At 41.7% G+C, this 27,940-nt stretch overlaps 3 protein-coding genes across 3 annotated transcripts in view; 2 read left to right on the top strand and 1 right to left on the bottom strand.

The window, feature by feature from the left end:
• wdfy4 (WDFY family member 4) overlaps nt 1-3,109 on the bottom strand; it is a 43,497-nt gene extending 40,388 nt beyond the window's left edge. Inside the window, exons 1-3 of the mRNA XM_073482624.1 lie at nt 2,848-3,109; nt 1,685-1,759; nt 13-270 (exon numbers count right to left, since the gene is read on the bottom strand). Of these exons, the coding sequence (XP_073338725.1) occupies nt 13-270; nt 1,685-1,705 (279 nt within the window). The 5' untranslated portion in view covers nt 1,706-1,759; nt 2,848-3,109. The remainder of the gene's footprint in view (nt 1-12; nt 271-1,684; nt 1,760-2,847) is intronic.
• Nucleotides 3,110-3,971: 862 nt separating this feature from the next.
• On the top strand, nt 3,972-10,697 carry LOC141009490 (uncharacterized). The gene is made up of 10 exons (XM_073482134.1): nt 3,972-4,223; nt 4,836-4,971; nt 5,080-5,190; nt 5,280-5,412; nt 6,273-6,451; nt 6,629-6,702; nt 6,854-7,016; nt 7,107-7,187; nt 7,798-7,993; nt 8,335-10,697. Exons 1-10 carry the CDS (start codon nt 4,103-4,105, stop codon nt 8,821-8,823), a joined length of 1,683 nt encoding a protein of 560 aa, XP_073338235.1. The 5' UTR covers nt 3,972-4,102; the 3' UTR covers nt 8,824-10,697.
• A 650-nt stretch (nt 10,698-11,347) lies between these two features.
• Nucleotides 11,348-27,934, top strand: arhgap22a (Rho GTPase activating protein 22a). The gene is made up of 10 exons (XM_073481717.1): nt 11,348-11,441; nt 18,500-18,696; nt 19,506-19,593; nt 24,225-24,353; nt 24,495-24,705; nt 24,797-24,929; nt 25,013-25,086; nt 26,097-26,218; nt 26,310-27,324; nt 27,408-27,934. Exons 1-10 carry the CDS (start codon nt 11,390-11,392, stop codon nt 27,625-27,627), a joined length of 2,241 nt encoding a protein of 746 aa, XP_073337818.1. The 5' UTR covers nt 11,348-11,389; the 3' UTR covers nt 27,628-27,934.
• The last annotated feature ends 6 nt before the right edge of the window (nt 27,935-27,940 follow it).

The following is a 27,940-nucleotide window of genomic DNA, read 5'->3' as shown; positions in this document are numbered from 1 at the left end:
AATGCTCCATACCTGTATGTAGAGAGGAAGGACTTTGACTAGCTGCTCCTCTCTCCGCTCTAGAGGAACATCTTCTGTTTTGTGGTCAGGGCTCGAGCATGTGTGAAGTCCCAGCTCCTGTAGTTGTTCTATGAGCTCTTGTGGGAGTTGAGGGTTCTTACAAGAGCCCTCCACTTTGTCCACCTTCAACTCCACAGAGACAGATAACTCCCCTGAAGCACTCAGCTCTCCGGTTTCCTTATTGATCCTTTCCCCTTTAGCAGTCTGGTCCTGGAGGAGAAAAAAGAGCCAAAAGTGAGACTGTTCCATCTTCGTTCTTGAGTTATTCTCAGCTGACATGATATCCAGAATAACTTTAAATCATATTTCCTTGATCTGTGCAACTTCCTCATCTGATAAAGTTGTCCCAAACCTTCTGGCCTCCTGCCCTAAACCCCTGAGCAATCACCAGACAGACATATGGAAGTTGCGTGTCATTTTCCTTAAATGTTATCAACCTCTGTGAGGGAACTGCAGGGTGTAATTGATCCCCAGTTCTCAGTAACTGGAAGCATATAATACCAGTGACTGTCATAACCATTTCAAGCTTCAAATTCCTCACTGCATAAACATTTTTTACTGATGTTTTTTATTATATTCTTTCATTTTTTACAGTGCAATATTTATTCATAAACAGTAAATGTGCAGCAGTTTTGAAATACCCAAACTAGAGTTGCAATGATTACTGATTAGTTTTCAACCATTAAATTAGTTACCAACTATTTTAATAATTGATTAATATGTATAAAAACTTTCTGATTCTGGTTTCTTTACTCATCTATGAAGGTAAACTGAATATCTTTAGGTTGTGGACAAATCAAGATATTTCAAGACATTATCTTGGACTTTTGGAGGCAGTGATCAAAACTTTCACCATTTTCTGACATTTTATAGACTAAACAACTTATTGATTGAGAAAATAATCAACAGATTAATCAACAATGAAAATAATCATTAGTTGCAGCCCTGTCAGCACAGTGGCACAGTGGTTAGCACTGATGCCTCACAGCAAGAAGGTCCTTGGTTATCTCTCTGAGATAACCAAGGACATATGCAAAAGCTCGCCAATTGGGACCAATTTGTCCTATAAATCCATAAAATCAAACCCTAGGATTCTCTGTCCCTAAAGTTATTGATCATGTGAAATAATTCCTTGAAAGTTTGAAGTCCCTTACACAGAAAGCTTTCAGTATAAATGTTGTGTGAATGGGGAGTCCTGCTCCCACGCAGACATGTTTCTGTATGACTGAGGCTTAACTGGAGCATTGTTTCCTCATTACAGTAATATTATTTTGGGCACTACTGTTTAGAGACACATACTCATGATGAACAGCAAGGGTCAGTGAAGACTGATAGTTTAACTTATAAGCCAGAGCCAGTAAAATCAGCTATGACTGTAAGTAAAGGCTTCACATTCCTTAGAAATTCATTAATACTTTGATGTTTTCTCATGCGAGAACAGTCAGTGTCACTCCTTACTTGAGAAATGGAAAAGCAGCACATGCGTCTATTGCGTTTGACAGTGACTTACTGTACAATCCAGTTTGTCAACATTAAAAAAACACCCCGGATAAAGTGACACTTCTCCCAATCTTCAAAAGGAAAATCATTCATGCAACACAAAGTTAAGTCCTCATATTCTTACCTGCACTTGTGTGAGAGCCATCTGGGAGTTTCCAAGCTCTAAGAGGACGCTGTCATCTGTTTTGTGTTATTCAAACTCAGTGAGTGGTCCGTCATTGTTCCCATGTCAGGAGGAAAGACAAGCAGAGACCTGCTAAGACATGACTAGCACCTACTGCGCAGTGGACCCTTCTGTAAAACTGCCCGCCCCTTACTAATCTGCAGCATGTAGACTGAACTTTGAACAAGCACAGTAACTCACATCAGCTGGCCCAGGTCATGTGCCTTCTTACTTCCCCAGAGAAGCAGAAGTGAAAAAGAGTTGTTTAGCTGGCTCGATGAGGCCCTCCCACTACAGCTCAGAGAGGACTCAAAGAGTCCCTTTGCTTTTTATAGACATGTCATGTAAGGCTGGCGTGATATGAATGACAGTGACAGGATCACATGAATCACCAAAGAAGCCAGCAAACAGCTTGTAATAACAGACTGTGTGTGTGGATAACTTGCAGGCTTTGACTAACAGGAAACAATGAGGAACAAATTGCATTGTGTGTGTTTGTCTGCTGATAATAACTGGAAAGACAGGCCTATCATACTGTGTTTAAAAGGTTTGGTATGTAAACAAAACTTTAACAGAAAACAAGCTCACAGATGTTTATAGTGTTGTGTGTTAAGTAGATTATTGTGGTTTGGATGCTTGTAGTGTGTAATTGCACTGAGATTGGGAAACTGCGGTGTGTTGGTGACATAGAAGATAAACATAACTTAGCTAAACAGCGCCATCTTGTGGCGTGTATTGGTACAGAAATATGGAGAAAGCAGCCAGATATTGAGAAAAACAATCTTAAAACCTGTCCATGTATGTAATATATATACATTTCAGTTGGAAAAAACACAGGAGTAACAGATGACATTAATGACGCAGAATAATGTTGGTTATTTGTCGCTTTCTGTTATGAGGCATGATAACTCAGTGGTATGGCCTATCTGGGCTCTGAAATTGAATGACGCCATCGTTCACGTGATTAATTACTGAAGCTGAATAATAATAATAATTAATAATTACACCTTCACCTCATATAAAAGGCTAAATGTCTACAATTAAAGGCTACTTAAATGTACAAAAAACACAAAAATGACGAAACGCCTGCTGTTCACGCTCATTAGCATCATTAGCATAGATACCTCCACCTGTCACAGGAATCACCGTCACCTGCTGAAGTCAAAGCCCCTCCAGACAAATCACTCATGGGCTCAGTGTCGTCTCATCCCCCGTTGTGAAGCCATTTTTCTCCTCTGTAGGTTTGCCTGGTGTTGCCTCCAGCCGATAACAACACACTTCAGTACTCAGAGATAAATACGTCTAATCTCAAGTCGTCGTATTGACGCCGCGGGACTAACTTTTGTAAGATGACAGCACGTGCTGTGGACACTCAATGACGTTTATCCCGTCCGAGCCGAGCCTCATTTTCAGCCGGTGTCGCAAACACATGCGGTCCCTGAACGCAGCAGGTTAAAGTCTTACTGTGTTATTATGTACCCACAAGTCATCAGAGCCAACAGCAGCTCATTTAGAAATTAATTGATTTTATTGGCTATCGACAAGTAAGCAGAAAAATACAACCTACATAATATAGCTATATTCATGTAGGCCTATATAAATATGTATAATTTACTTTCACTTGTATTTTTTATTTTTGAGGTTTGAGTAGAAATATTGCCACAAATTACTTTTAACACTTAAGTAGGCCACATTTAATATCAGACTTTTACTCGAGTACTAATCGTATGGGTGACTTCACCAAAGTAATACTGTATTTTAACTCGATATCTTCACTTTTACTGATGTAGCACGCGATCTGCAATGTAACTAAAGTTATCAAATGAATGTAGTGAGTAAAAAGCACAATATTTGCCTCCAAAGTGGAGTGTAAAGTAGCAGAAAACCGAAATACTATACAAGTACCTAGAAAAAGTACTTGAGTTTTCCTTCAAATAAACTCATTATCTTCTTGTCAAATAACCAAAAAATATTTATTTTAACCTAAAAAAAATTCTCTATAAATAAAGTGTAAAAGTGTGTTGAGACTTCATCCCTAATATGTGCATGTTCAATATGACACAAGTAATTCATTTTAAGGTGTTGTCTTATTTTTAGAGACCACGTGTTTTTGTGACGCGGGGGTGACATCACCGGTCATGTGACCCGCCGCAGCCAACGAGCAGTCCAGGGCGTGGTCTGCCTCAATCAGTTTAGCACAATGAAGGATTCCCGTTACCTTGCAGCGAAAGATGATCTCTGTTCTCACTTTACATCGTGATGTAGCAGCGCGTCGTCAGAGGAGCTGATTTTGTGTCCGTTGCAGTTTCCGTCGGTGTGAATAAGAGCAGGCTGCAGAGCTGCAGAGCTGCAGAGCTGAGGCGGTGAGCGCTCATCATCATGCATCCGATGCCTGTGTGCTCCGTTAGCAGCGGAGACATATTTGACTGTATACAGAGAGGAAACATTGAACAGTGTATACAGTTCCTGCAGACCGATCGGTCAGTCCTCAAGCAGAAAGGTAAGTTAGAGTGAGATGTAATAAAAAGTCAGTGTTGCTCTTTTATTTGCAACATATTTGTGCAACAACAGGCCACTATTTCCTGTGTTTCTGTCAGTTTAGCCTGCAACTGTCAGTGATGGTATTTCCTCATTTGCTCATCTTAAATCTAGGAAACTGCTGATGAACTTTATCAAGAGACTCAACCTGTTACACCTGTGTCATATGTCTGTAATACACATTTTAAAACGTGTATTAATTGCATCACATAACCAGGATAAGTTATAGTAAGCATACAGCCCTGAACAAGTATCATTTTACTGAATCTTATGTTCAAAGGACCCATTTAAACTTTTTATCTTGCACCAGTGTGTCCTGATGTGCCAGTTCAGGAAACCAAACCCTGCCGTAGCTCCTCTGTGAAATGGTCTGGCACAGAACTAGATGGACAGATCCTGTGACAACACAACACAGAGTCACATTGTGCCAAAAGGAACTCTAACCCTTTTAAAGATCAACAGGCTGACGGGCCGTGCACTTGCGTCAGGCTTATATTGTTACTCACAGAACCTGAAGATCAGTTTGAACGTTTGCATCTTTAAACCTGACTGTGATGCGTTTCACTTCATCCAGGCTGGGGTGGTTTCACCCCGCTCCACTACGCTGCCCTCCATGGTAACCGCGCCATGGTTGACCTTTTCCTCAGTAATGGAGCTGACCCTAACGTGGCATGTGATGCGGGACAGACAGCCTTTCATTTTGGCTGCAGGTGAGTATTATTTGTGCATATAGAACATTCTTGGATTTTCATGATGTGAGCGTGATGCTTTTCTTTCTGTACTTGATCCTTTGTCATAACCTTTTGTTGTTCTCTCAGGCAAGGGAACATCTACATCATGCACCAAATGATGCAGTACGGAGCCGATTTGCGCCTCATAGACCTGCAGGGAAAAACGTCGCTCCATCATGCAGTCACTGGGGGCAGCATGTGAGTGGAGGAAACAGCTCGTCACAACTAAGTTCACAGTCACACACAAATAAATCATGCATGCACTAACTGTTAGTGATCTTTCCCAGTGTTGCAGTGCACTACTTGTGGGAGACGGGGATGTTCCGGTTCTCAGACACAGACATGTACCAGGTGACACCCCTTCACCTGGCCGCATCCACAGGAAACACAGAGGTGGTCCGCTATCTGCTCAGAGGCCAGGTACGACTCACTCACTTGCTCTAGCTGATCAACAGTAAGATAGAACATTATCTTAAAGAAGTTCATTAGAAGGCTTTTGATGTAAACATTGAGTCAAATCAAAATGATTTAAAATCATAGCTGCTGTATTGCTGTCACACTCACTGAGAACTAATATGCAAACAATGCACTGTGACTTTGCTAAACCTTGAGCTGCTTTCAGTTATTTCAAGCTCATTGTTTTTCATTCTCAAGCACCACACAGCAGTACACATTCACAGTGTGGTTATCTGACACTTTCCTCAACCACTCATATTATATAACTGTAGGCAGCCATTTTATGCAAATAAGCTCAGATGAGCCTCATAGCTCTACACCACCCCGCACAAAATAGCGTAAAGCTGAAAAAAGCAGCTGGCTGGTGAAAAAAGAAACATATAAAGCTGGGTTCAATGTGATTACTGTTGGAAACCAAGCTATTTAACACTTATTTTCATAAAAATATCACCTACAGCCGCTTTAAATAATGTTTTCAGACACATTTAAATAAACAATACACAATCATCAGGCAGCCCCCATGCAGTAAGTCTGAGGACCCCCTAGGGGTCAGCACCCTAAAACATACGAAACACAACACCAATCACACATTAAAAGCAGTTCTCAAAAGGTGAGTTTGATTGATGATTTAAAACATTTTTCTTTGAGATTTTTCTGCCACCCAGTGGACCACATAAATGTAACCAGGGCCAAGGGTAGTCTAAGTCCATCTAGTTGAGAATGTGACAAAGATAAGTTAAATCTTAAGATGCTTTTATGAAACAGGGCCCAGTGCAGATGCGACTATTTTTCAGCAGCTGTTCATCTCAACCCGTCTGTTTCAGAGGTGTGCTATCGATGCAGTTGACCAGCAGGGAGCGACAGCGCTTCACGTTGCAGCAGAGAGGGGCGGAGTGGAGGTGTGCTGGACTCTGCTGCAGAGGACAGGCTGCAGGATGCTCCATGAGAAGAGCCACAGCGGCCTCACACCACTGGACCTCAGCAAACAGGGGAAAACATTTAGGTGAATCTGCTGTTTCTAGAAATCTCTGGAAAAACACTGAGTAGCACTCCACCACATGGAGTGGTAACACCTCTCAGTACCTTTAAATAGCCAGTGTGTTCACATTTCCAGATTGCTTTTTCCTCATGGGATCCTGATGCTGATTAATACATTGCTATACTGTGTGTTTTTCTCCAGACATCAGCAACTCACCAAGCTACTGAGTCGGTACATTAATGAGCCAATTCATCACAAGCCCAGAGAGTCTCATGGTAAATATTACTACTACTATTACGTAGTTTCATTTAGGGATGAAAACAATGACAGTGGTGATGGTAGTAGTGGCACTGTTAGATTTAAAGTGCTGTGTGTACGGCCACGTGTCAAGTTTCTCACACATTTTTGTATGTCTTTTCTCAACAGTTCTGTATTACTGGACACTGTTCTTTCCATCTCTGGGCGGCGCTGCCATCCTGCTGATAGCAGCCATGTTGGGAAGCTATGGAGGGATAAGCTGCGCTTTGCTCTTCCCCTGGCTGGCCAGAAGCATCTTCACACAGTACCACCGCATGACCACATACCAAAGGTTTGACAAAGCTGCTGTGCCTTTTTATCATGTGTTTATATTTCACTGATGTTATATCTTTGGTTGAGAGAGTACATGTCTTTCTTTCAGGTTGCCCAACCCGATCTACTTGGGCACCCTCATGGCTGGCTTGTTCCATTCCCTGCTCTGCTTCTATGGAAAAATAATGCCTAATATCCTTATCAAATAACGTACACATTAAGTCTCGTGTCCATGTGTATTTTTGTGTCATCTGGCTTTACAGACAACACTTGGTCAATGACAAGGTATTTTAAAATGTTTAAATCCACTAAAAGTTTCACATGATTACCTCTTACTAGTCACGCTCCCCAGAGGATAGATCCTTGTGATCCTTTTGTCATACTCTGACCTTTTCTCTAGCACCACGTAAAGCTAAATATGTACATTGTTTTCCATTTCCACTCAATGAATATGAAAATTTAACAGGCATAATACAGTGAAATTTGATGTGCACAATCATGCTCCCCAAAAAATATGTCCTTTGCATTTTGGACACTCAACAAGTCTGTTTGTGCAGGCTGTCAGCTAGCCAAGCAGACATTGGCTCAGCATAGCATCGCAGAATCTTTGGCAAGTTGTATTTAGTATCTTGTTATATTGCCAAGAATATCATTATTGTGGAAACACCCTGAAATATTATTTTAGGGCCTCCCACACCTTCTCTCCCGGCTGTCTTGCTCTCTCAAATGTACACTGTCTGTTAGGTAAATGTAAGCTAGGATTTTGTATATTAAACAACAAGTGTTTATCCTTAACCTTTTGAAAGTGTGTGGCCAACCAGTGCTCTGGTCCAGGTGTCAATGGTCCACTTCTCCCTGGTCCTCGGTCTGTTCTGTAAGGTTCTGACTCAGGACCCGGGGACACTGGACAGAGCAGATGCAGATCCACGGTTCTCCTGTGTCGCTGACCTGGTGGAGAACAACCAGAGCCACCACAGGTTCTGTCCATACTGTGAGGTAAGACATTATAGTTCATGCAGCCATTGTTTTATGCATATCTAGTTCTTGCAGGTCTTTTCTGTCGAGATCTAAAAGTGTACATGTGTCCCAACTCCCCTTCTAAAGGTCCTTGACACACCCCTGCTAAACTCTCAGCTGTCACAATGAATCAATGATGTGACAATAAATGTCATAAAATATTTATGGTGATAGCCTCTGCAAAGGTAGGAAATAAAAAACAAAATGTTTTTGTAAAAGGTTGACAGTGAAGTTATGTTTAGTTCATGTGCTGCATCACACAAAAAGCTGGATTAGTTCTGACCGCTCTGTTTCTCTCCCTGTCTTTTATTTCCTCACAGTTGTTTCCGCCCGACTTCACTAAACACTGCAAGCTGTGTGACCTGTGCATCAAAGATTACGACCACCACTGCCTTTTCCTCAACCGGTGCATCGGCCGGGGTAACCACCGCCTTTTCCTCCTCTTCATCCTCTCCATGGTGATTGCCCACCTTCTTTTTGTTGCTACGGCAACAAGTTACCTGTCGGAGAACACGCCTGCGGGTGGTCGCAGCTGGTCCTCGTGGCTCACGCTGTTAGGAGAGGAATTCTGGGTCGTGGTCATGATGAGCATGAACGCGCTGACGCTCCTTTGGGAGGCGTGGCTACTCACCGAGCAGTTTGATGCCATCGCCACGGGAACGACCACCTACTTCAGACAGTGTGAGAGCTCAGCACGACAGAGGTCACTGGTACAGCGCTGGGTCATAGTGCTGTCGTTTCTGCTGGATGGCCGGAGACGAGTGGGCAGCGGGCAAACAAGAGAGGACAAAACCGCCATAGACATTTGATACTGTCAGTCTGTATTGTATCCAGCTGTTGTTACATCACCACTCACTTACAGATGTACAGTCCTGTTTTACTAGTACTTCAGCTAACAACTACTGTCTTTATTGATTAATCTGACAATTATTTTCATGATTAATTGATTAATCATTTTGGTCTAAATAATGTCAAAAATCTAGAATTACCACCTAGCGGCTGTATGTCTCCACACACCAGTCAAGTTGTTGTTCCTGAGCTGTGGTGTTGAATAATAGGCAGAACATTTTTAGCAGAATATTATGATGTCACCGTGCGTTTCACCTCTGATCTTTTGGATATCAAATGTCATAACTTCATCATTTTATCCTATTAGACATTTATGTAACATTTTATAGTAATTATTGTATTAGTTTTGTTTTTTATGAGGGCACAGCGATCTTGACCTCTGACCTCTGACTTCCAAATTCTAATCATTTCATCCTTGAGTCATAGTGGACATTTGTACCAAATTTGAAGAAATTCCCTCAAGGCGTTCTTGAGATATCACGTTCACATGAACGGGACGGACGGACAACCTGAAAACATAATTCCTTTCAGCCATGGCTGTCGCTGGTGCAGAGGCCTAAAAATGCTCATCACAATTTCCCCGAGCCCAAAGTGATGTCTTCAGATCGCATCTTTTGTCCAAACAGCTGTCCAAAACCAGAATACTCTTCATTTATTATCATAAATGACAAAGAAAAGCAGCCAGTCAATACATTTAAGACGCTGGAACCAGCAAGTGTTTGAAAAGCGACCGAAACGATTAATCGATTATCAAAATAGTTGGGGATTAATTAAATCTTTCGATTGACTTATCGTTACAACTCTACAGTTTACAGTCTTTGGTGTGCACTCAACTTTGTGTGGGTATCCTCTTTAGATTTAGTAACTCTCTAATGCCATATAACATGTTGTACTTGAATGTAAAAAAAAAAAAAAAAAGGTTACATCCTAATACTCTATTTTAATATACAGTAGGTTTGTCAGCAGATTTGTGGCTAGCAGGATAACTAGCACTAAGAGTTTAGATGTTCCCCTAGTTTTTAGAGACCTCACTGAATACTTGTTAATTAACTTATTGGTTTACTTCGTTCTGTGTTAAGTGATGGACATTTCCTCAACTGTGTTTTAGCAGGGAAACGCCTCTGAATGAATGCGAACGCTCATACCTGTTTTTGTATTCAACGTCAGCCTACTTTTTTAACCTCAGTGTTGTTTTAAATACGTGTGCCACAGTGTAAAGCTTCTAGTTCAAGGTTGTGAAGATCTGTGCATTCATAACATTAGCACGTCCTGTGATTAGCAAGTGATAATGGTTATGGAGGGTGCACTGAAAGGCTTTGTTCCTAACATAATGTCATTACCTCTCCGACCTGCTCTCAGTCGTTTGGACCATGACACTTCCTCTGCTCTCGCTAATGAGACATGCTCTTTTCATGTCTTCAATTAAACACACTCATTTCCTATGTGTCCCTCAGGACCATATTTCTAGATTACAGATGACGTTCCCCACACCCCTCAGAGGCTGGTGTGTCTGGACTGTGTGAGTAGCTGCGTCACGTGGTATTATTTAGTGTCTACTGTACTGCCTTCCATGCATATTGGAGTGGTTAAGATGGGTGCATGTGAGCCTGTGAAACTGAGTGCTTTTACTGTGTTTTCTCTGTCACTAAATCAGTGTTATTGTATTGATCTGGCTGCCATTTGTCGATATCGCAGTATATTTTATATGTACTAATATATTTTATCTGTGGTGGCACAGTTTCTTTTGGTTTCCAACATGATACTGTGATGCTCCTTTTTCTGATGTGAGAACAATATGTTTAATAAATCACTGACATCTGCCATTTATAGACAAAATAAACCAACTGTCTCAATTATCTCATTGTGTCTCAAAAGAGGAATAGATCCTTTTAGAATCAAAGCTTGTGACCAGCTCTCTCGATTTATAAATCACCAACAGCCAGAGCTTTGATTTTCATTCTGGTGTCTGCGGTGAGAATATACAGTAAGAACATCTGCAGGAGACACTCATATTTTTTTACACAGAAGTCAGCAGTTTTCACTTCTCCATCAAGGCAGCTCACTTCCTTTAGTGAGAGACAAACAGACTGGAAAAGAAGAGGAGGACGGCAGGCGAGCATCGCACAGCTGTGTTTTATTTCTCTGTAAAGCAGTACCTACAGTATCACAGCATCTGCTCGGGATTATGTGATGCTTTCTTGTGCGGCGCAGAGAGTCATCTGGTCTGCCCCTCAGAGATGACATGGCAAGTAATACTCGCATGACTGTTTTTATTTCCTTCCTCCTATCAGTCTGTTCACATCAGCATTCTTCAGGCACTCGTCATTGGTGCGCTAATCATGGCAGCTATAGTGGTCCCTTCTCTTTGGGTATGTGAATGTCATTTGATTTGTTACTTAGTGGTCATCAATTAAGCAGAGGACTGAGATTTCAGTATTGCCATTGTTTTGACTCTCTGTGTGTGTGTTTTGGCTCTAGAGGTGGCCTCAGCGGAGAGGGATACACTGTGTAGACAAGTTCACTGCCATGAAACCATCCAGGACTCCTCTGACCAGTGACAAGCCATTGGACTGGGCAGGTAAAGCTCTGATTTTAGCTTATTTTGATGATGTTTGTGATTTAAAGCTATCTATCTCAGCTCTTCTCTGTCTGTCAGGGTATGAGCTGTTCTTATGAAAGTGTACAAAGTTACTATGTACTGCAACCCAGTGTTGAGGAAGCTACTTTAAAAGTACTTTAACGGTAGCAGAGCTATCCCAAGAGAAAAATCTAAGTTGATTCACTAAAGCTAATTAGAAAAATTAGCTCAAACTACTTTAGAAATTAAAGCAGAGTAAATTGACAATGTACAGGTGATACAAACTTATAGCAAAATATAATACAAACATGCCGCATGAAAAAGTGCCAATCATTTGAGTTTATTGCAAAAAAGTGCCTGTTTGACATTTGTAAAAATGGAACGAAAACACAGACAGTTGCCTTCCAGAAACTACAATCCAGTTAGGGGTATTCCACCAAGCAGAATTAGAAAGTTAGACAGGCAACTTCTAAAATAGCATGCGATAACTTCTCTGACAACCCACTCACCAGAATAAATGTTGGCAATGCACGCTTCTGCAAACCGTGGAAATGTTGAAACTGTTGAAACTACTTTTCTTTATCATGCAACTTTACATTTCTGCAAAATCATTTTACTTTATGAAGTGACAGCGCTGTGCTTATGCTCTGGTTAGGTTGAGGAATAAAAAACAATTGGTTGGGGTTCGGGGAAGAAATTTTAGCTCAAGATACCTGTTTTCTTCAGCAATAAACACGGCTGGAAATGTCTTGACGTCCCTTCAAACTGATCCTGTTTTGTTACCCCAAACTCTGCTGGAAAATGTCCCAACGTCTCGTAAAAAATGTTCAGTGGTTTCAGGCCTACAAATGTTGACACACTGTCTTGAACAGTGGTCTCTGGCCCAAATTAAAACGTATCCAGGGTCTGCAAAAACGTAAAATGCAAACCTTTAAATTGGCAACTGGGTTTTCTCTGAACATTTGTTAATAAATAGCAATAACCAGTACTGATGACTCATTGATGACTAAATACCTAATATATGCATGTGTTAGGAGCGGTCAAGATAAAGAACTGAGGTTGGGACTGGGAAATGGTGGTTCAGTTACAGTACAGAAATAATCTAAAAAAATAAAAAATCATTACTTTTCTTTTATGGTCTAAAATTATCTGTAGTTTCAGTAGTTAATTAGCGTACAGCAGTCTAAAATGGTGTAAAAATGTAATTAAACAATATAGTTGAACTACCATAAGCTACTGCAAACTGCAGTAAAACTACTGGTTCAATTACATGTAGTTTAGTACCCCCCAACTCCATTATAAAGCCTTCATTTAGGAAGAGTACAGTATTACTCATTTGTCAATGGTTGACTGTTATGTGTGAGCCGAGTATTTTTAACCTTGCAGTATGAGAAAGCCGAGTTCGCTCTGTCTTCCAGCAGTCTCTGTCTCTGTGCTGCATTTTAGTCTCATCCAGCCTCTCCAACTGCAGCATTTATCTGCTTTATCACATCCACTCCAACCCCACCAGACAGAATAGGAACAAGAACATCACACCCTTGAGTGCTGTGGCTTCACCGCACAGACTGCTGAGTGACTGTGGAGTGTGGCATTTTCTCCTCTGACCATAAATCTTAGCCTGAATAAGTCGGGATACTAAACATGAGTGCTGTAAAGTGGAGTTTTTGGCAGTTTTACAAACACATATCCACCCAGAAATATATCTTACAGATACAGACAGTACGATGACTTGAACGCTTAGTCTGCATCAAACATCCTAGTGGTGAGAATGGTGTCAGTTAAATCAAATGTATTGATCTGAGGTTGCACTTCAGGTACAGAGGAGACCATAATCAAATCTCCATGAGCAAACAGTTGGAGGGATTACGAAGACCGTGCGGCGATGGGGGAGCCAATGTAAAGAAATGGGTGACAAGACAGAGGACACACTGCCAGACATATTTATAGACGGTGAGAAATTGATACTGAGAGTGTGCAGCAGCAGAAGGCAGAGAGACAGAGAGGGAGAGAGGGAGAGAGTGGGCAGGGCTCGAGGTATGTGAGAACAACAGCACGCCGGGCCAGTGGGACAGACAGGGGGAGGGAGACGCAAGGAAGGAGGGGAGGAAGAGGAAGAGGAGAGTGTGTGCTTGAGTGCCTCGTGAGAGTGTGTGAGTGTGTGTATGTGCGTGTGTGTGTAAAACCAGACGTGTCCAAGTGCAAGACAGTGAGCCGGTGAGAGAGAGAGAGATGCTCGCAGAGGATGAGGAGTAACAGGGCGAGGCAGCAGCGTGAGGAGCTGAGCGTGAGTGTGTGTGTGTGTGTTTGAGGGATAGTGTGTGAACAGAGGGATGCAGTCATGTCTCTGTGAGAGGGAGCAGCACAGCAACGGTAACCATGCTGAGCCCCAAGATAAAACAGGCACGCCGGGGTAAGCACAGTCCCTCCTCCCATTTCTCCATCCCTCTTCTTCTCCTTCTTCTTCTTCTTCTTCTCTCCATTCTCTCTTTTTCTTTCTCTGCAGTCCATCTCTTTCTTCTTTCCATCTCCCTCTTCCTCTGCGGAGCTCCATCTGTCCTGCTGTCTTTGTGATAATGTGACATCGATATTGTTGTCAGTGCTTTCATTGAGAAATGACACCAAAAAGGTGTAACCGCGCCATGTTGGCACCAACTGTGCACACCGGTGTCATTCTGCATCCCTTATCAGTAACTGACCTGAGTTTTCTTGCATGATCTGAACTGTTGAGGCTTTTATCCTCTGTGTCTAACACTCAATGAGAGTTAACAGGCTTTACTACAGGGTGATGTAATCCCGCCTGTCTCTTAATTATACCGTCCTCATTCCTAGAAGATTTGATCCTGATGGAGATACTGTGGGTCGTAGTAAAACATGGCTGCTTGAAGGATAATGCTCCCTCCAACAATGGTCTGCATCCTGACATGTTCGCACCACATCCCTGTTTGTTCAGGGTTTATTGAGTTAGTTTTTGCTTGGCACAGTTCGGAGCAGGTGACAGACAGATCAGAGGTGCTGAAAGGAATGCGGGGCTCTCTCATGTAAATCACAACAGCTGACTGTCAAACATAGTTCCTCTAACGCTGGCTAAAATCCACTTGTGACCGCTGAAGTCGGGATGCAACATATACATGCCTCTCACATGACTGTGGGGAGATTAATAAGGAAGCTGTAAATCACAGGGACAACTCCTGGCATTGAGATTATCACGACGCAGAGTATAGACACTTGCTGTGCTCTTCATAGCAGGTGGTTGCTGTAGACAGCCGACAGACACACACGCTTCAGGTCGCTCGGGGAGTTGTGACAGTTGCCAAGTTATCTCAAGGAAATGCACTAGCGTTGGTTTTCAGAGAGTATCCACAGAGGCATCCCCACCCTCACAGGAGATGAATTTATATCACATTATTGCATGATAATAGACTTAACAGAGCAAAATAATGGTTTCAAGAACACGTATTTCTGAGTGTGTTTAGGAAGGGCTGTTGCTTCATTTCTCCCCTGGCAGTCATTGTCTTATTCTCAACCAGCCGTAAAAAAGTAAGACCATAAAAGATGATGGGAAGGAGAAGTGCCTCTCCTTTCTCCTTCACCAACACAGTCAGAGAGTGCAGCAGCCACTTCAGTTTGCTCGCCACGTCTTGTGCACTTGCCATCTCTCATTTGCTGTAATGGTATTCTCTTTTGATTAGATTCCCAGCTCTGCTCTCCTCTGACCCTTTAATGCAGCATCATCCAGGGCGAATTCATACAGCATCACTGAGCTGGATGTGCACTCACAAGCTGAGCTGTAAGAGCAGAATCTAAAGCGGTTAAGTAGCGATTCTTACAGGAAGACGTTATTGGTGTTTGAGGCTTCGGTCCATTATCTGTGTGGTGAATAATTATCAATATGAGGACATTTGAATGATTAATGAAAGGCTGCAGTTAACAACATATGATTCTGCACAGCAGGTTCAAAATGACCATGAAGAGGGGTGGGACAAGATATCGATACGGCAATATATCGTATAACGAGAGGAAGCGATACATCGTATTGCCACTGCGCCAAATATCAATATTTTTATTAAAACATGCAGCCGCTCTAAACAGATTCACCTGCCAGTTTGACTTACCAGAGTCAGTACTTCAGGACTCCTTGTGGTGTAAACTTCTGTAAACTTGATTTACACAGATTGAATTTATATAGATTTTAGTGAGGCATAGTTGTATGCCTCCTTTAACATTTTAACTCCAGAACTGATTTGCCCTCTGGCAGTTTGGCCATTTGCCAATTAATTTTCCATTGGATGGCACGCATGGACAAGTTGCAGTCAATGTGTGTGTGAGGCAGTAAACTAGTAAACTACTCTATGCACCTTTGATATTTGTTTCATCTCAGGTAATGTCAGCACCACATTACAATGAATGAATACATAATTCCTGTTTGTTTTGTTTTTTTGTTTTTTATTCTTTCATATGTTTCCCTGCTCCAGCACACCTGATTGAAATGATCAGTTCGTCATCGAGCTCTGCAAAAGCCTGATAATGACCCATTCATTTGAATCATGTGTGCTGGAGCAGGGAAATGTCTAAAACATGCATGGCAGCGAGCCACCAGGACCAGAACTGAGTTAGACAGACATTGTGATGAACTGAAGATTGTCTTGCAATGTATCAAGAACTGCAGAAACGCTGTATCGATATCGATACCATCAATATTGTCGGCAACATAATGTGAAACATTCCCACCCATAATGATAACTTCATGTCTATCATCTCCTCAAATGTTCATCAATGAGACCCTATCCTAACTGAAGAAGTTTTGCTACTGTACCATATCAATAATTAATAAAAACATTATTATGGGCTCATATATATGTGAGTAAAAAGACCATGGAGATGTGCTTAAGAATGACATATACTGATGTCTAATAAATTAGTTGAATAATTTAATCCCTGGTATGAAGGGAGTGGGAGGACTAAATATGTAGAAGTTACTAGTGGTGGAATGTGTCATATTCAAGAACTGTACTTAGATACTTACCTAAATACTGAGGTACTGTAGTGGAGTATTTCAAGCCTGTGCTGCTTGTCTGTCTCTACATTTGAGCGTAAAAAAAAATTGTATATTTTACTCCATTTAATTTGACAGCTGCAGTAACTTTATAGATTAAGACTGTATATACAAGATTTATGAGATAAAATGTGACGCACTCGTCACGCAATCGATTAAACATCAGTAAATAGTTTAAATTTGTGCCAGTGCAGCCAGACAAACACAACAACAAGCAAAATGCTCCAGTAATGCATCATTAATAATGAATGTGATTATGATATCATGACTGACCGGGGCCATTTTTCAAACATAATGAGTACTTTTACTTTTAATACTTCAGTGGTGGAATGTAATGTAAGTACGTTTCCTCAGGTACAGTTAAGTACAGATTTGAGGTACTGTACTTGAACTTCACTTCAGTATGGTTGAGTATGCTTTACTTCATACTTCTACAATTCAAAGGGACATGCTGCACTCTTAATTCTTCTATATGTAATTTACATCTATGTTACAAGTTTCTTTACAGATTAAGATCATACAAAAACAAACAGAAAAAAAACATTCACTCAGTTTTACTAAAAACTAAATAAAATAGTTCAAATTAGCTCCCCCTCCACAGAGTAATATTCTGCTCAGACTTTAATGCATCAGTAAAAAATAACTTAATAATATAATATGTACAGTTTGACACTCACAGGGGCAATTTTTCTGCATTAGCACTAATAATTAGTAACATAAAGGTACTTAAAGGTGCAATATGTAAGGTAATTGGCCACCTGTCAAATTCATATTCAACAAACAGGGGGCAGCATGTCACTAGAGTAACCCCTAACTGCTTGTAACTGTAGCTGCCAATAGCTAGTTAGCTCAGTTAGCCGTGCAGCTAGCGCTCTGGACTGGGGGCTCAGCGCACCAGTGTTATTCACGTTCTCTTGATAAAGAAAATAATTGTTTTTAACTAAAATTCTAACATATTGCACTTTTAAGTGAATGAGAGGCGATGCGCTCTGAGTAACACTATCCCTGAAAAGGTTATTTGAATCTTGTACAATAATACTGTAGTTCTTTGCTGACAGTAGATGAAATAAAACAGTTCCCCTCTGAAATTTCCTGCCTCTTTTTTAGAGATGTACAAGACACAGCTGGGTCTGCCATATTTATAGATCCTGCTCTGCCTGCTTCTGCTGTCAGCATACAGTTTTGTTAATGGCTGCTTCGCTTGGCCTCGTCTCTGGCCTCGTCCCTTCCCAGCAATCATGACTCTGCAAATGAAGGACATCCAGAAAGGGGAGAAATAAAATGAGGAGTCCAGACAGGGAGCTGATAAGCAAGAGAGAGGAAGCAGGAGAGCGATTTCAGTCTCGGCCCTTGCAGATACCTTCCCTGCTGTCCTCAGCAGAAAGCAAGATGCAATTAACAGGAAAAAAGAGCCATTGATTTCTCTCTCCTCTCTCTCTGCCGTCTGTTTATCTCCCTCCCTCTTTCTTTCTCCCCCTGGCTCCCCAGGGATCACTCTACTGTCCCTGTTTCTGCTCTATACCTTGTGAATACCTATGCTAATATGTAATCCATGCTTGTTGTCAGTCTGTAGCAGTTAAAGCGCAAGCTGATGCAAAGCAACACTCCTCTCTGTACAGCAGTGACATTCATTAATGCCTGAAACACATAATAAAATGTAAAGGAATAGATGGATGGATTTCATCTTAAAGCAGGGCATCTTTCCTGCAAAATGGAGGCCATGCCTTGGAAGATTGAGTTAAGAGGAAATCTGGATGCACAGTCAAGCCTGTGGGTTTATCTACACCCAAGAGAGACTTCTGAGAATAATGATTCAGGATTGTCTCTGGGTGAATTTAAAGAATAAAAGCAAAACAACAAAGCAAGAAAATCCCCAAAAAACATGTATCCTCTGTCTTTATGTAGCTCTGTATTTCTTGATCGCTCTGCCTCCCTCTCATTCTGATGCTCTTAATCCTAAAATCTCCCTTTATCTCTATGTGTGTGTGTTTGTGTGTCTACGCAGCACGGTCCAAGAGCATGGTGCTTGGAGAGTTGACTCGGGTCTCCAGGCCCTGCTCTCCTCTGGATCAGGAGAAGGCTTTGAAGGCAGGCTGGCTGAAGAGACAGCGTAGTATCATGAAGAACTGGCAGCTGCGTTGGTTTGTGCTGAGGACCGAAGCTCTGTATTTCTACAAGGACCAGGATGAAACCAAGGCACAGGTGACGCTGGCACAAATACACACACAATATGTGCTAAGATAAAACTTTATTGATTGCACACCAGAGGAATTCACTCGTTACAGCAGCTCAAGGGTCACAAGCAGAGCCGAAGGAGAGATTGAGCTATGCATAATAATAGAAAGATATAGTTTGCATATCTGCCAAAAAACATAGATAATAACAGTTAAATATGAAACTAGATAAAAACAAGGAACATGTAGGGGAAAAAATTACAGATCACGTACACAATATCCACCTGTCACACGTACATATATGAGCATAATGTATGTATGTATGTATGCATGTGTGGTGAGTTCTGTCAAACTCAATCATTTTTCACACAAAAATCATTAAAACATTAGGACCTCCACACACTCTCCATTGCAGCCGTAGGGTGTTGTTATTGCCCTGACACACACACTGATAATGTGGTTACTAGCTGACCCCTGCTTCTGCTGTAAGCACTTAGTATGTGACCTTTGACCTTCTCTATGCTGGAAGGATCAAAAATGCAAGTACATCAGGAAGTGCTGGAGGGATAACTAGATGAAGAGATGTTTCCCTGAGTCATCCCTCCCTCCATCATCATTACCTCCCTCTGTTGGACGGCTGCCCGGAGAACAGTGTACTCCGAACTCTATAGTGTTTAACATGCGCTACACGTCCAAGTCCAGAACCACTAAGTGATTTCTTGTCTGACGCTTGAACACCGATGATACAGGTGTTTTCCTCATGCTTGTCAGTCTGTCAGTCTGTCAGTCAGTCTTTCCACCTGTCTTACTCACACCTTCCTCTGCTTTCTCCTACAGGGTTGTATTCCTCTTCAGGGCAGTCAGGTCAATGAGTTGCCTGCCAATCAAGACGAGCCTGGCCGCCACCCTTTTGAAATCGTTCCAGGTGAGTTGGCATGGCGACAGCGCTGATGTGAAAGGAAGTGAGTGAGTACTGTTCAAGTGATGCTGATCCATCTGTTTAATAAGAAGTGCCAGCAGGGAACTGTTGGGCTAACTTTTGATTTTTATTTTAAATCTCTTGTTTCGCTAAAACCTGATGTTTGATCAAGTTCAACTTCTAATATCATTTCACAAATACCACAACTTAAAACATGTTTGCAAGAAAAAACATCAAGATCAAAGCTGGACTCAGGATAAGAGTACCACACCTAGTTATTGGCAGTGATGGACTGTAACTAAGTACATTTACTCAAGTACTGCACTGAAGTATACATTTTAGGTACTTGTACTTTACTTGAATATTTCCATTTTGTGCTACTTTATACTTCCACTCCTCTACATTTTGGAGGCAAACATTGTACTTTTGACTCCACTATATTTATTTGATAACTTTAGCCACTAGTTACTATGCAGATTACATGCTGCCCCGGAGTCAAAGTAGAACATTTTAAAATTAATTTATTTCATCAGCAATCAGATAAAAAAAACACAAATTCTGATAATCAGTCGACCCATAGTATACAGTATACATCCATGTAAATATATGTCTCATTTACTTTTACTTGATACGTAAATACATTTACATCAGATACTTTCAACATCACCACATCTGGAGATATGTGGTTTTCACTGGGAAGGACGATAATCTGAGTAACAAGTAACTACAAGTATACAAGTACAATATTTACCTCTGAGATGTAGTGGAGTAGAAGTATATAGTTCCATAAAATGGAAATACTCAAGTAAAGCAACTTGAATTTGTACTGGTACAATGCCTCAAGTAAATGTACTTAGTTACTTTTCAGGTAAAAAATCCTGATAAATGATTATTATGTAGTGAAGAAAAAAATTAAATACAGGGTGTTTATAATCATCTCATTTACACAAAAAAGTTGTTTGTTGAGTTTTCTGTTCGCCGTTTCCACTGATGGAATGTAACTAAGTACATTTACTCAAGTAAAATTTAGAGGTGGTTTTACTCTCCATCTCCTGCTGCTTTTTACTTCCACTTCATTACATTTTGGAGGCAAATATTACTTTTGACTCTGCTACAATTATTTGATTACTTTAGTTACTAGTTACTTTGCAGACTACATGCTGCATCAGAGCCAAATATGTGTATTTACTTTCACTTTTGATACATAAGTATATTTAACATCAGAGACATTTTACTCAAGTACTATTCATATTGGTGACTTTCACTTTTTCCAAAGTAATGTTTTAACTCAATATATTTACTTTATTTCAAGCTTTTTGAGTACTTTTTACAACACTGTAAATGTCATTCAGGAGGGGATTAAAACCTCAGACTATGCAACATCAACACATACACCACAACCACAAGGTCAGGTTTGATCTTTTTGTATTTCCAGACATTGTGATCATACTGTACATTCAGCAGGTCATATCCTCTGTGTAAACCTTGTTGACCCAAAAACAGAAGTAACTCACAGCTCCATATGAGTCAGAGGCTGTAACACATGCGTGGAATATGCACAGCAGCAGAAGGGATGTGAGTGTGTGTCTGAGGGTAAAACAAGGGTTTTATTCATTTCTGCTGTTGACAGCGTGGGGTTGGCATGATTATGGTCAGAACAGTGGACAGTACTTACAGCACATACATCAGAGGGCTGGCTTGGAAGTTAAACTTGGACAGACATGAAGTTGGAAGATATGAGACAAAGTTACTGGCTGTGACGGTTGGCTCTTGTCGAATGGTATCATGGCTCATATCATCATAGATTCACCTGCAAGAATTAGTTCTTCTTAAGGGCAGCGGCTGCTACTTACTGCTGACAGTACAGGTTCAACATGGGCCATTACTGCAGCAGGCTGACAAACAGCCTGACAGGTTATCACGAGGATGAGGTTTCTGTTAATGATGGTAGTAAGTACATTTTTCTCTGCTTTGATAATACAAGAGGAGCAGTGCTGTAGGAATACTGTAACTCTTCTGTATGTAAGTAATGTTGAAAGCAGATTGAAGTGTTGAAAAGTACTGTGCTTCTCCCTCTCTCTAGATAGCTTCAAAATCTTGGTGTATAAATTAAATTTTGCAGAGGCGACCCCCAGATAAACACGGTCCTGCATCAGAGTTCATATGGAAAACAAGCCTAAATTTCATCTGTGCGAAGAAACAATCGGGATATAACACTGCCATGTCTCTGCTCTGTTGAATTGTTTCAGCTTTAGGTGATCTGTTGGACATTACATACACGTGCATAAGTACACACATTGTCAGCAGATTTAACAGCTACTGCAGGGCAGCACAGTGGTGAATGGAACACACTGCATCATTAGCAGGTGTGGTCACATCCTACTGTATTCCTCTTCCAGTTAGTGTTTTTAATTATTTATGTGGCCTTTCTGTGTTTGTGCACTTCTCTTAAAGGACCATTCCAGTATTAACATGTGTTTTAACTCATGAACAATAGAAGGACATTGACAGGAGGCTATATGAGTCAATGCTGTATTGATTCTTCAGGTAGCAAATTTGAATGTAATGCAACTCCGCAATATTACATTGATCTACGGTTGCCGATTTAATACTGAACTGCTCAGATTTGTTGGTTAACACATGCAATGGTGTTCAATAACATCAATGTTTTCCTCAACCCAGCCTATGTCTTATTTTCCCACCTCACAGGCAGCCGCTGTTTTCAATTCATTTCACAATACCATGAAAATCAATGAGAAAACAAGATGATCATTATGATAAATTACCTTCAGGGTTGTGTTCTCCGCAAGCTAATATCCAGACAAATGAATGGAGACCAATGGTTCACTGTAAGTTGAGACAAACACAATCAAAAATCCATAGGAGTCATTTATTCTGTGGATGCTGGGGACATGTCCCCACCACATTCTGATGTTGTCACCGTCACCTTTTTAAAAGCATTATTTGTTAAAAAAAAAGAAAAATAGCTTGTGCCATGAAATGTTAGCTAACAAATGAGAACACTCTACTCTCCATCAACTGGCTGCTGCTCATTCTGATGTGGAATTATGAGAGCAACACCCTACAACATGTGCTGCAAAACTTCTATAGTTCATTAGACATTAGATGTGACATATACTGTAAAATCAGAATGCGATACATAAGATGGATTTAGCTGGACTAGCATATCTAGTAAGAATAGCCATAATATTTTAACAACATTTAGATCATTGTTAATTTGCTGTATTTTCAAATAGTGGGCCTACAAAAAAATCTAGTGTCTAAAGTACAGCGTTGCGTCCTAAAGTAGTTTCTAATGTCTCCTCCCTTTTTCTTCTTGGACATTGTCCACTTTGGGTGCCTGTAAATTAGGCTAGTGCACTTTGTTTAAATTGTGTAGCTAACTACTGTTCTTTCTGTATTGATGATCCTGTGGCAGCCCGTAGTGCAGGGTTTTGACAATGCGGTATTTCAGTTTAATTGTGTGAAATCTGTGAATTAATCGTGTGGTATTGAAAAGAATCCCTGCTCCAGTTTCAACGTTTACACCTTAACCTTGGAATGAGTCATGACTGGTTGACTCATGAGCTCTTGTGAACTTTGTTTTCTCTAACTTGAAAGTATGCACCATTTAAACAAGGCAATTTGATGTAACATATAACAGAACAATGCAATTATTTTTGTAATGATCTACTCTGGCCTCATTTGATGGTCCATTAAATTGCCTAGCACAGCCACATATGTTGAAAACTGTTTAAAAATCTTTTTTTTCATCCGAGACCTTGTGTCCCCACCACTTTTAAAAACAAAGTGACATCGTTGCTAAGATCTAGAACACTATACTGTGATTTGGATAATGGCTGTCATGCCATGCATACTATGTGCAATTTATAGGTAATGGGGTAAAACATGCAAATAGATCAGAGTGGTCTTATAATATGTGAGATGGTGTCCAGTGTCACTTTGTAAAGAAAGTTTGTTGGTGTGGAGACACAGAGGTAAAGGGTCTGGACAGAAAGAGACGGAGTGAGAGGCATGGTGCAGTTGCTGGTGTCCCCTGGGACCGCTACTCTTTCTGGGTCATTTCTCTCACACAGAACACACTATGCACCACAGCGCAGGACAAAGTAATGAATGCAGGTACTGATATATAGCCTACACAGCAAGCCATACACAGCCCATACCAATCATCTGTCTTCTGGATTGGTTTTTATAAGGTTTTCATTTCATGAATAGCAGTTGTGATGCTTTTATCTGCATCTGTAACTGAGGATTGCCTCCACCTCTTCACAAGCGATTACAAAGTCATAAAGGGAGAGTATTTCACATAGTGCAATCAAAGCTAAACTAAAATAAACTAAAATGTCAAACTAAAATGTCAAACCGTGGGGTATCCAGCTGCGTGCAGCCAGAGGAAGGAGAGGCAGAGCTGCGTGGCTGTCTTTGTACTTCACAGGGGTGCTGGAGCTAATAAGGTTACTAAAAACACTGATATCTGTAGAACCCACTCCTTTACAGATGATAGTTTATGTGATCAACAAAGTAATTGCAAAAGCTTTATCTGTTCTGTTTTGCAATATGTTGTGTCATTTTGTCTTATTGATCCAGAAAGTAATGAAATGCGGTTGTGTTTTCAGGAGGGGCTGGAGAAAAGGATCGAACAGGTATGAGTCACGAATCATTCCTGCTGATGGCCAATTCTCAGAGTGACATGGAGGAATGGGTCAGAGCCATACGTAGAGTCATATGGGCTCCACTAGGAGGAGGTGATATTCTTAATTATATGCATACACACAAATGTCTACACACGGTGCTGTTTACTGTGATTAGGTAGAATAAAATATTGAAGCTTTTATATTTTGAGCTATGAATGACCTGATTGGTGTTTGTTTTCTGTGTGGCTGCAGGCGTCTTTGGGCAGCACCTGGAGGAGACAATGTTGTATGAGGCCCAGTGTGGCCCTCAGCGACTGGTCCCCGTGCTGGTCGAACAGTGTGTGTGTTTCATACGTGAACACGGGCTGGGGGAGGAGGGCCTTTTCAGGGCCCCCGGACAGACCAATCATGTGCGAGAGCTGCAGGATGCATTTGACCGTGGCGAGAAGCCAGTGTTTGACAGGTGACGTACTGGGAGGGGGCATTTCATCTACAGCGGAATGCAATTCTATACTCTTTGCTGGACCGTATTCTTTATGTCCACTCTCTTACAGTACCACAGATGTCCACACAGTGGCATCGCTGCTAAAGCTGTACATACGGGAGCTGCCCGAGCCTATAATCCCATTCTCCAAATACACACAGTTTCTCTCTTGTGCTCAGCTTCTTACCAAGGATAAAGCAATGGTAATTACATGTCTGCTTAATACTTAAGTCTTATATTCACAGACTCTTGCCTTGGCAATAAACATGTCTCTTTTTCATTCAAGGGTATCTTAGAGCTAGGCAAACAGGTGAAATCCCTTCCTCAGGTCAACTACAACCTCCTTAAATACATCTGCAAGTGAGTAAACACTCTTAATAGTTGTTAAAGGGACAGTTCACCTCAAAAACAAAAAAATAGATATATGTCCTCTTCCCTTTAGAGCTATTTATCCATCTAGATCATTTTGGTATGAGTTGCCAAGTTTTGGAGATAGATAGCCATAGAGATGTCTGCCTTCTCTTGATTATAATGGAACTAGATAGGACTCAACAGCCACGTCTCTTTCCAGTAATCATGACCCAGTAGCTCAAGATAATCTACAGACCCTGCTGTGAACACTTTTTCACACCGACGAGAGGCTAGCTAATCAAGTTAACTAAACTAGTTAAGGTTAAAGCTCAGCCGAGGGGGTCACTACTAATCTTAACATCCTGTACTATCACAAGTAGATGCACGCTCCCTTCACCGACATGATATTATCAGTGGGTGTAACTTGGGAGAGAGAAAATAGTTCCTACATGACACTGCACACAACATGGTCTGTGGATTATTTTGAGTAATCTGATCATGATTTCTGGAAAGAGAAATTGCTGTTGAGTCTTTTTATTTGGTGCTTTTAGCACCACAGGCTAAGTGCCATCTAGTTCCATTATATTTGAGGGAAGGCAGACATCTCTCTGGCCAATATCGTGAAGGTGAACTGTCCCTTTAAGGTCACTGATGTGTCTCTTCTGATGGACTTTGCTGTTGCTGCCTTATCCCATTCACTGTGCGATGATTAAGGATTTGACACCCTGTCACACAAGAGAAATAACATTCATTACACCCACATTATCGTCATCAGAGGAAGTGACATCGCATTGATTGACTCGGAGTGTGCATAATTGCTCTTCCTCCCTGCCTTCTGCATCTATATAAAGATTGTCAGCTGAGCCCATACGCCAGCCAGAATCATGACTCAGTCCTCCTTTTTTTATTAGTCTGAATTTTACTGAATGAAAAAGAGGTTTCTTCCAGTTTGAAGCAAAGCTGTCATCACTGGTGATATTACATAATGTGGAAATGAGTTCTGTTTTTTGTCTGCTCAGGTTTCTGGATGAGGTTCAGTCTCACTCCAATGAGAATAAGATGAGCGTCCAGAATCTGGCCACCGTGTTCGGACCCAATATCCTTCGGCCCAGAGTGGAGGACCCAGTCACCATGATGGAGGGTCAGTGATAATGCTCATATTTCTTTCCAATCAGTATGTACAATGCCATGAAGCATTTCAAGAAGGTGTTGCTTGTTATGTGTCTAAACAGGAAGTTCACAAGTGCAGCACCTGATGACTGTGCTGATCAGTGAACACACCGGACTTTACCAACAGGAAGAGCCGGAAACTGAGACCAAGATCCCCCCGCAGCAACAACAGCTGAGTCCTCTCAATCGGAGCAAAGTGGAATGGATCTCACAAGAAGACACTGACCCCCCTCCCTCCTCGGGCACTGGCTCCAAAACGCCTAAAGATAAACCCCAACCTTCCACCCCCTCTACTGACAGTAAGCCGACTGCACCGAGCACCATTACAACGTCAGAGACAGCTGAAGATGGTCAGATTGAAGGCAAAATTAAGACGGAGGAGAAAGTGGACGGAAAAGCAGATAGTAAAATTGAAGGAAAAGGTGGAAGTGAAGTTGCTGTTAGCCCCAGTAAACAGTCCAAAGCCCTGCCCTCCTGGAGGTGCTCCTTCAAGGGCAGTGCAGCATCTGGGGGACCGAGGGGGAAAATGGGAGGGTCAGCAGGGGACGTGTCAGCAGCTGGGGGCAGCAACTGGCTGATGAATGGCCTGTCGTCCCTCAGAGCTCACAGGCGCACCACCTCATCAGGTGAAAAACTTAAAGACTCGACTCTGTCTCTGAAGGATTCAACCCTCTCGCTTAAAGAGACCGCTCTCTCACTTAAGGACTCACAGAGAGATTCTGATGAAGACTCCCCTCAAACGTCTTTGGCCCACAGAGCCCTCCACCAATCCCACAGACTGTCTGCCTATGACAATGTTGCCCCATCCAGTCTAAGCCTGCCCGCTGACACATCCTCCATCTGGACATCCTTTGAGATCTCGTTGACCGAGCCAGAGAGAAGCGACAAGGCCCTAAAATTAGGGCAGGGTCAAGAGAGACCTGCAGAAAGGGGGGCAAGTCCAAATTCTCTCGATCACAGTGCAAGCGGTACTGAGGATGAACTGGCAGGAACGAATGAAGGTCTCACCAACATGCTGACCGAGCTCAAGCAGGAGCTGAAGAAACAGAGGACGAGCTACGAGACCTGCATTCGCAAGTAAGAATGAGCCATTTTCTGTCAAATAACCAATTAAAATCAGCATGACGTGTTATTAATAACCCATTCTTCTTTTCTTTGAGGTTGGAGGAGTCCTGTTCTAAGTACCAGTCCCAGGTAAACCGCCTGGAGGAGGAGCTGGACCAGGAGAAGAAGAAGTTTAACATGCTAGAGATCCGACTCAGGAACTCGGAGCGGGCGCATCAAGACGCGGAGAACCGAAACATTCTCCTGCAACAAGAAATGGAGGAGTTCTTCAAAACCCTTGGGGATCTGACCACAGGGGCAACACGGACCAACTAGACCAAACCAACCTGCCTTCATCTGGTCCATCAGAGGACGAGGAGCTCGATTACTGGGAAGATCAGCCAGCCCCAAAGCTTTGAAGACCAAATACCTCTAGTGCAGTACTACTTGCCATCGTGTCCTCTTTAGTACCGCCGTCTTGTGCCTACACTGACCAGTGCCGGTGCCAAACGAGAACTCCTCTGGACCAAGCAGCTCTGATTTAACCATTCCATAAAATCCCTTATTATGATGATACACCATAGGTCATGTAGCTGGTTATTTATTGACTAAATTCTTCTGCAAGAGAGCAGAAAGAGCCTTATCTGTG

This window comes from Pagrus major, chromosome 15 (genome assembly GCF_040436345.1).
Source record: "Pagrus major chromosome 15, Pma_NU_1.0".
Classification (NCBI taxonomy): domain Eukaryota; kingdom Metazoa; phylum Chordata; class Actinopteri; order Spariformes; family Sparidae; genus Pagrus; species Pagrus major.
This window is presented reverse-complemented; position numbering and strand designations above follow the sequence as displayed.

Excerpts from the sequence above, each read along its gene's own strand:
- LOC141009490 (XM_073482134.1), top strand. The coding sequence starts at position 4,103 with ATGCATCCGATGCCTGTGTGCTCCGTTAGCAGCGGAGACATATTTGAC. Across the intron at positions 4,224-4,835 it reads GTCAGTCCTCAAGCAGAAAG|GCTGGGGTGGTTTCACCCCG; the intron begins GTAAGTTAGAGT and ends CACTTCATCCAG. Across the intron at positions 4,972-5,079 it reads GCCTTTCATTTTGGCTGCAG|GCAAGGGAACATCTACATCA; the intron begins GTGAGTATTATT and ends TTGTTCTCTCAG.
- arhgap22a (XM_073481717.1), top strand. The coding sequence starts at position 11,390 with ATGAAACCATCCAGGACTCCTCTGACCAGTGACAAGCCATTGGACTGG. Across the intron at positions 24,706-24,796 it reads GAGAAGCCAGTGTTTGACAG|TACCACAGATGTCCACACAG; the intron begins GTGACGTACTGG and ends ACTCTCTTACAG. Across the intron at positions 27,325-27,407 it reads TACGAGACCTGCATTCGCAA|GTTGGAGGAGTCCTGTTCTA; the intron begins GTAAGAATGAGC and ends CTTTTCTTTGAG.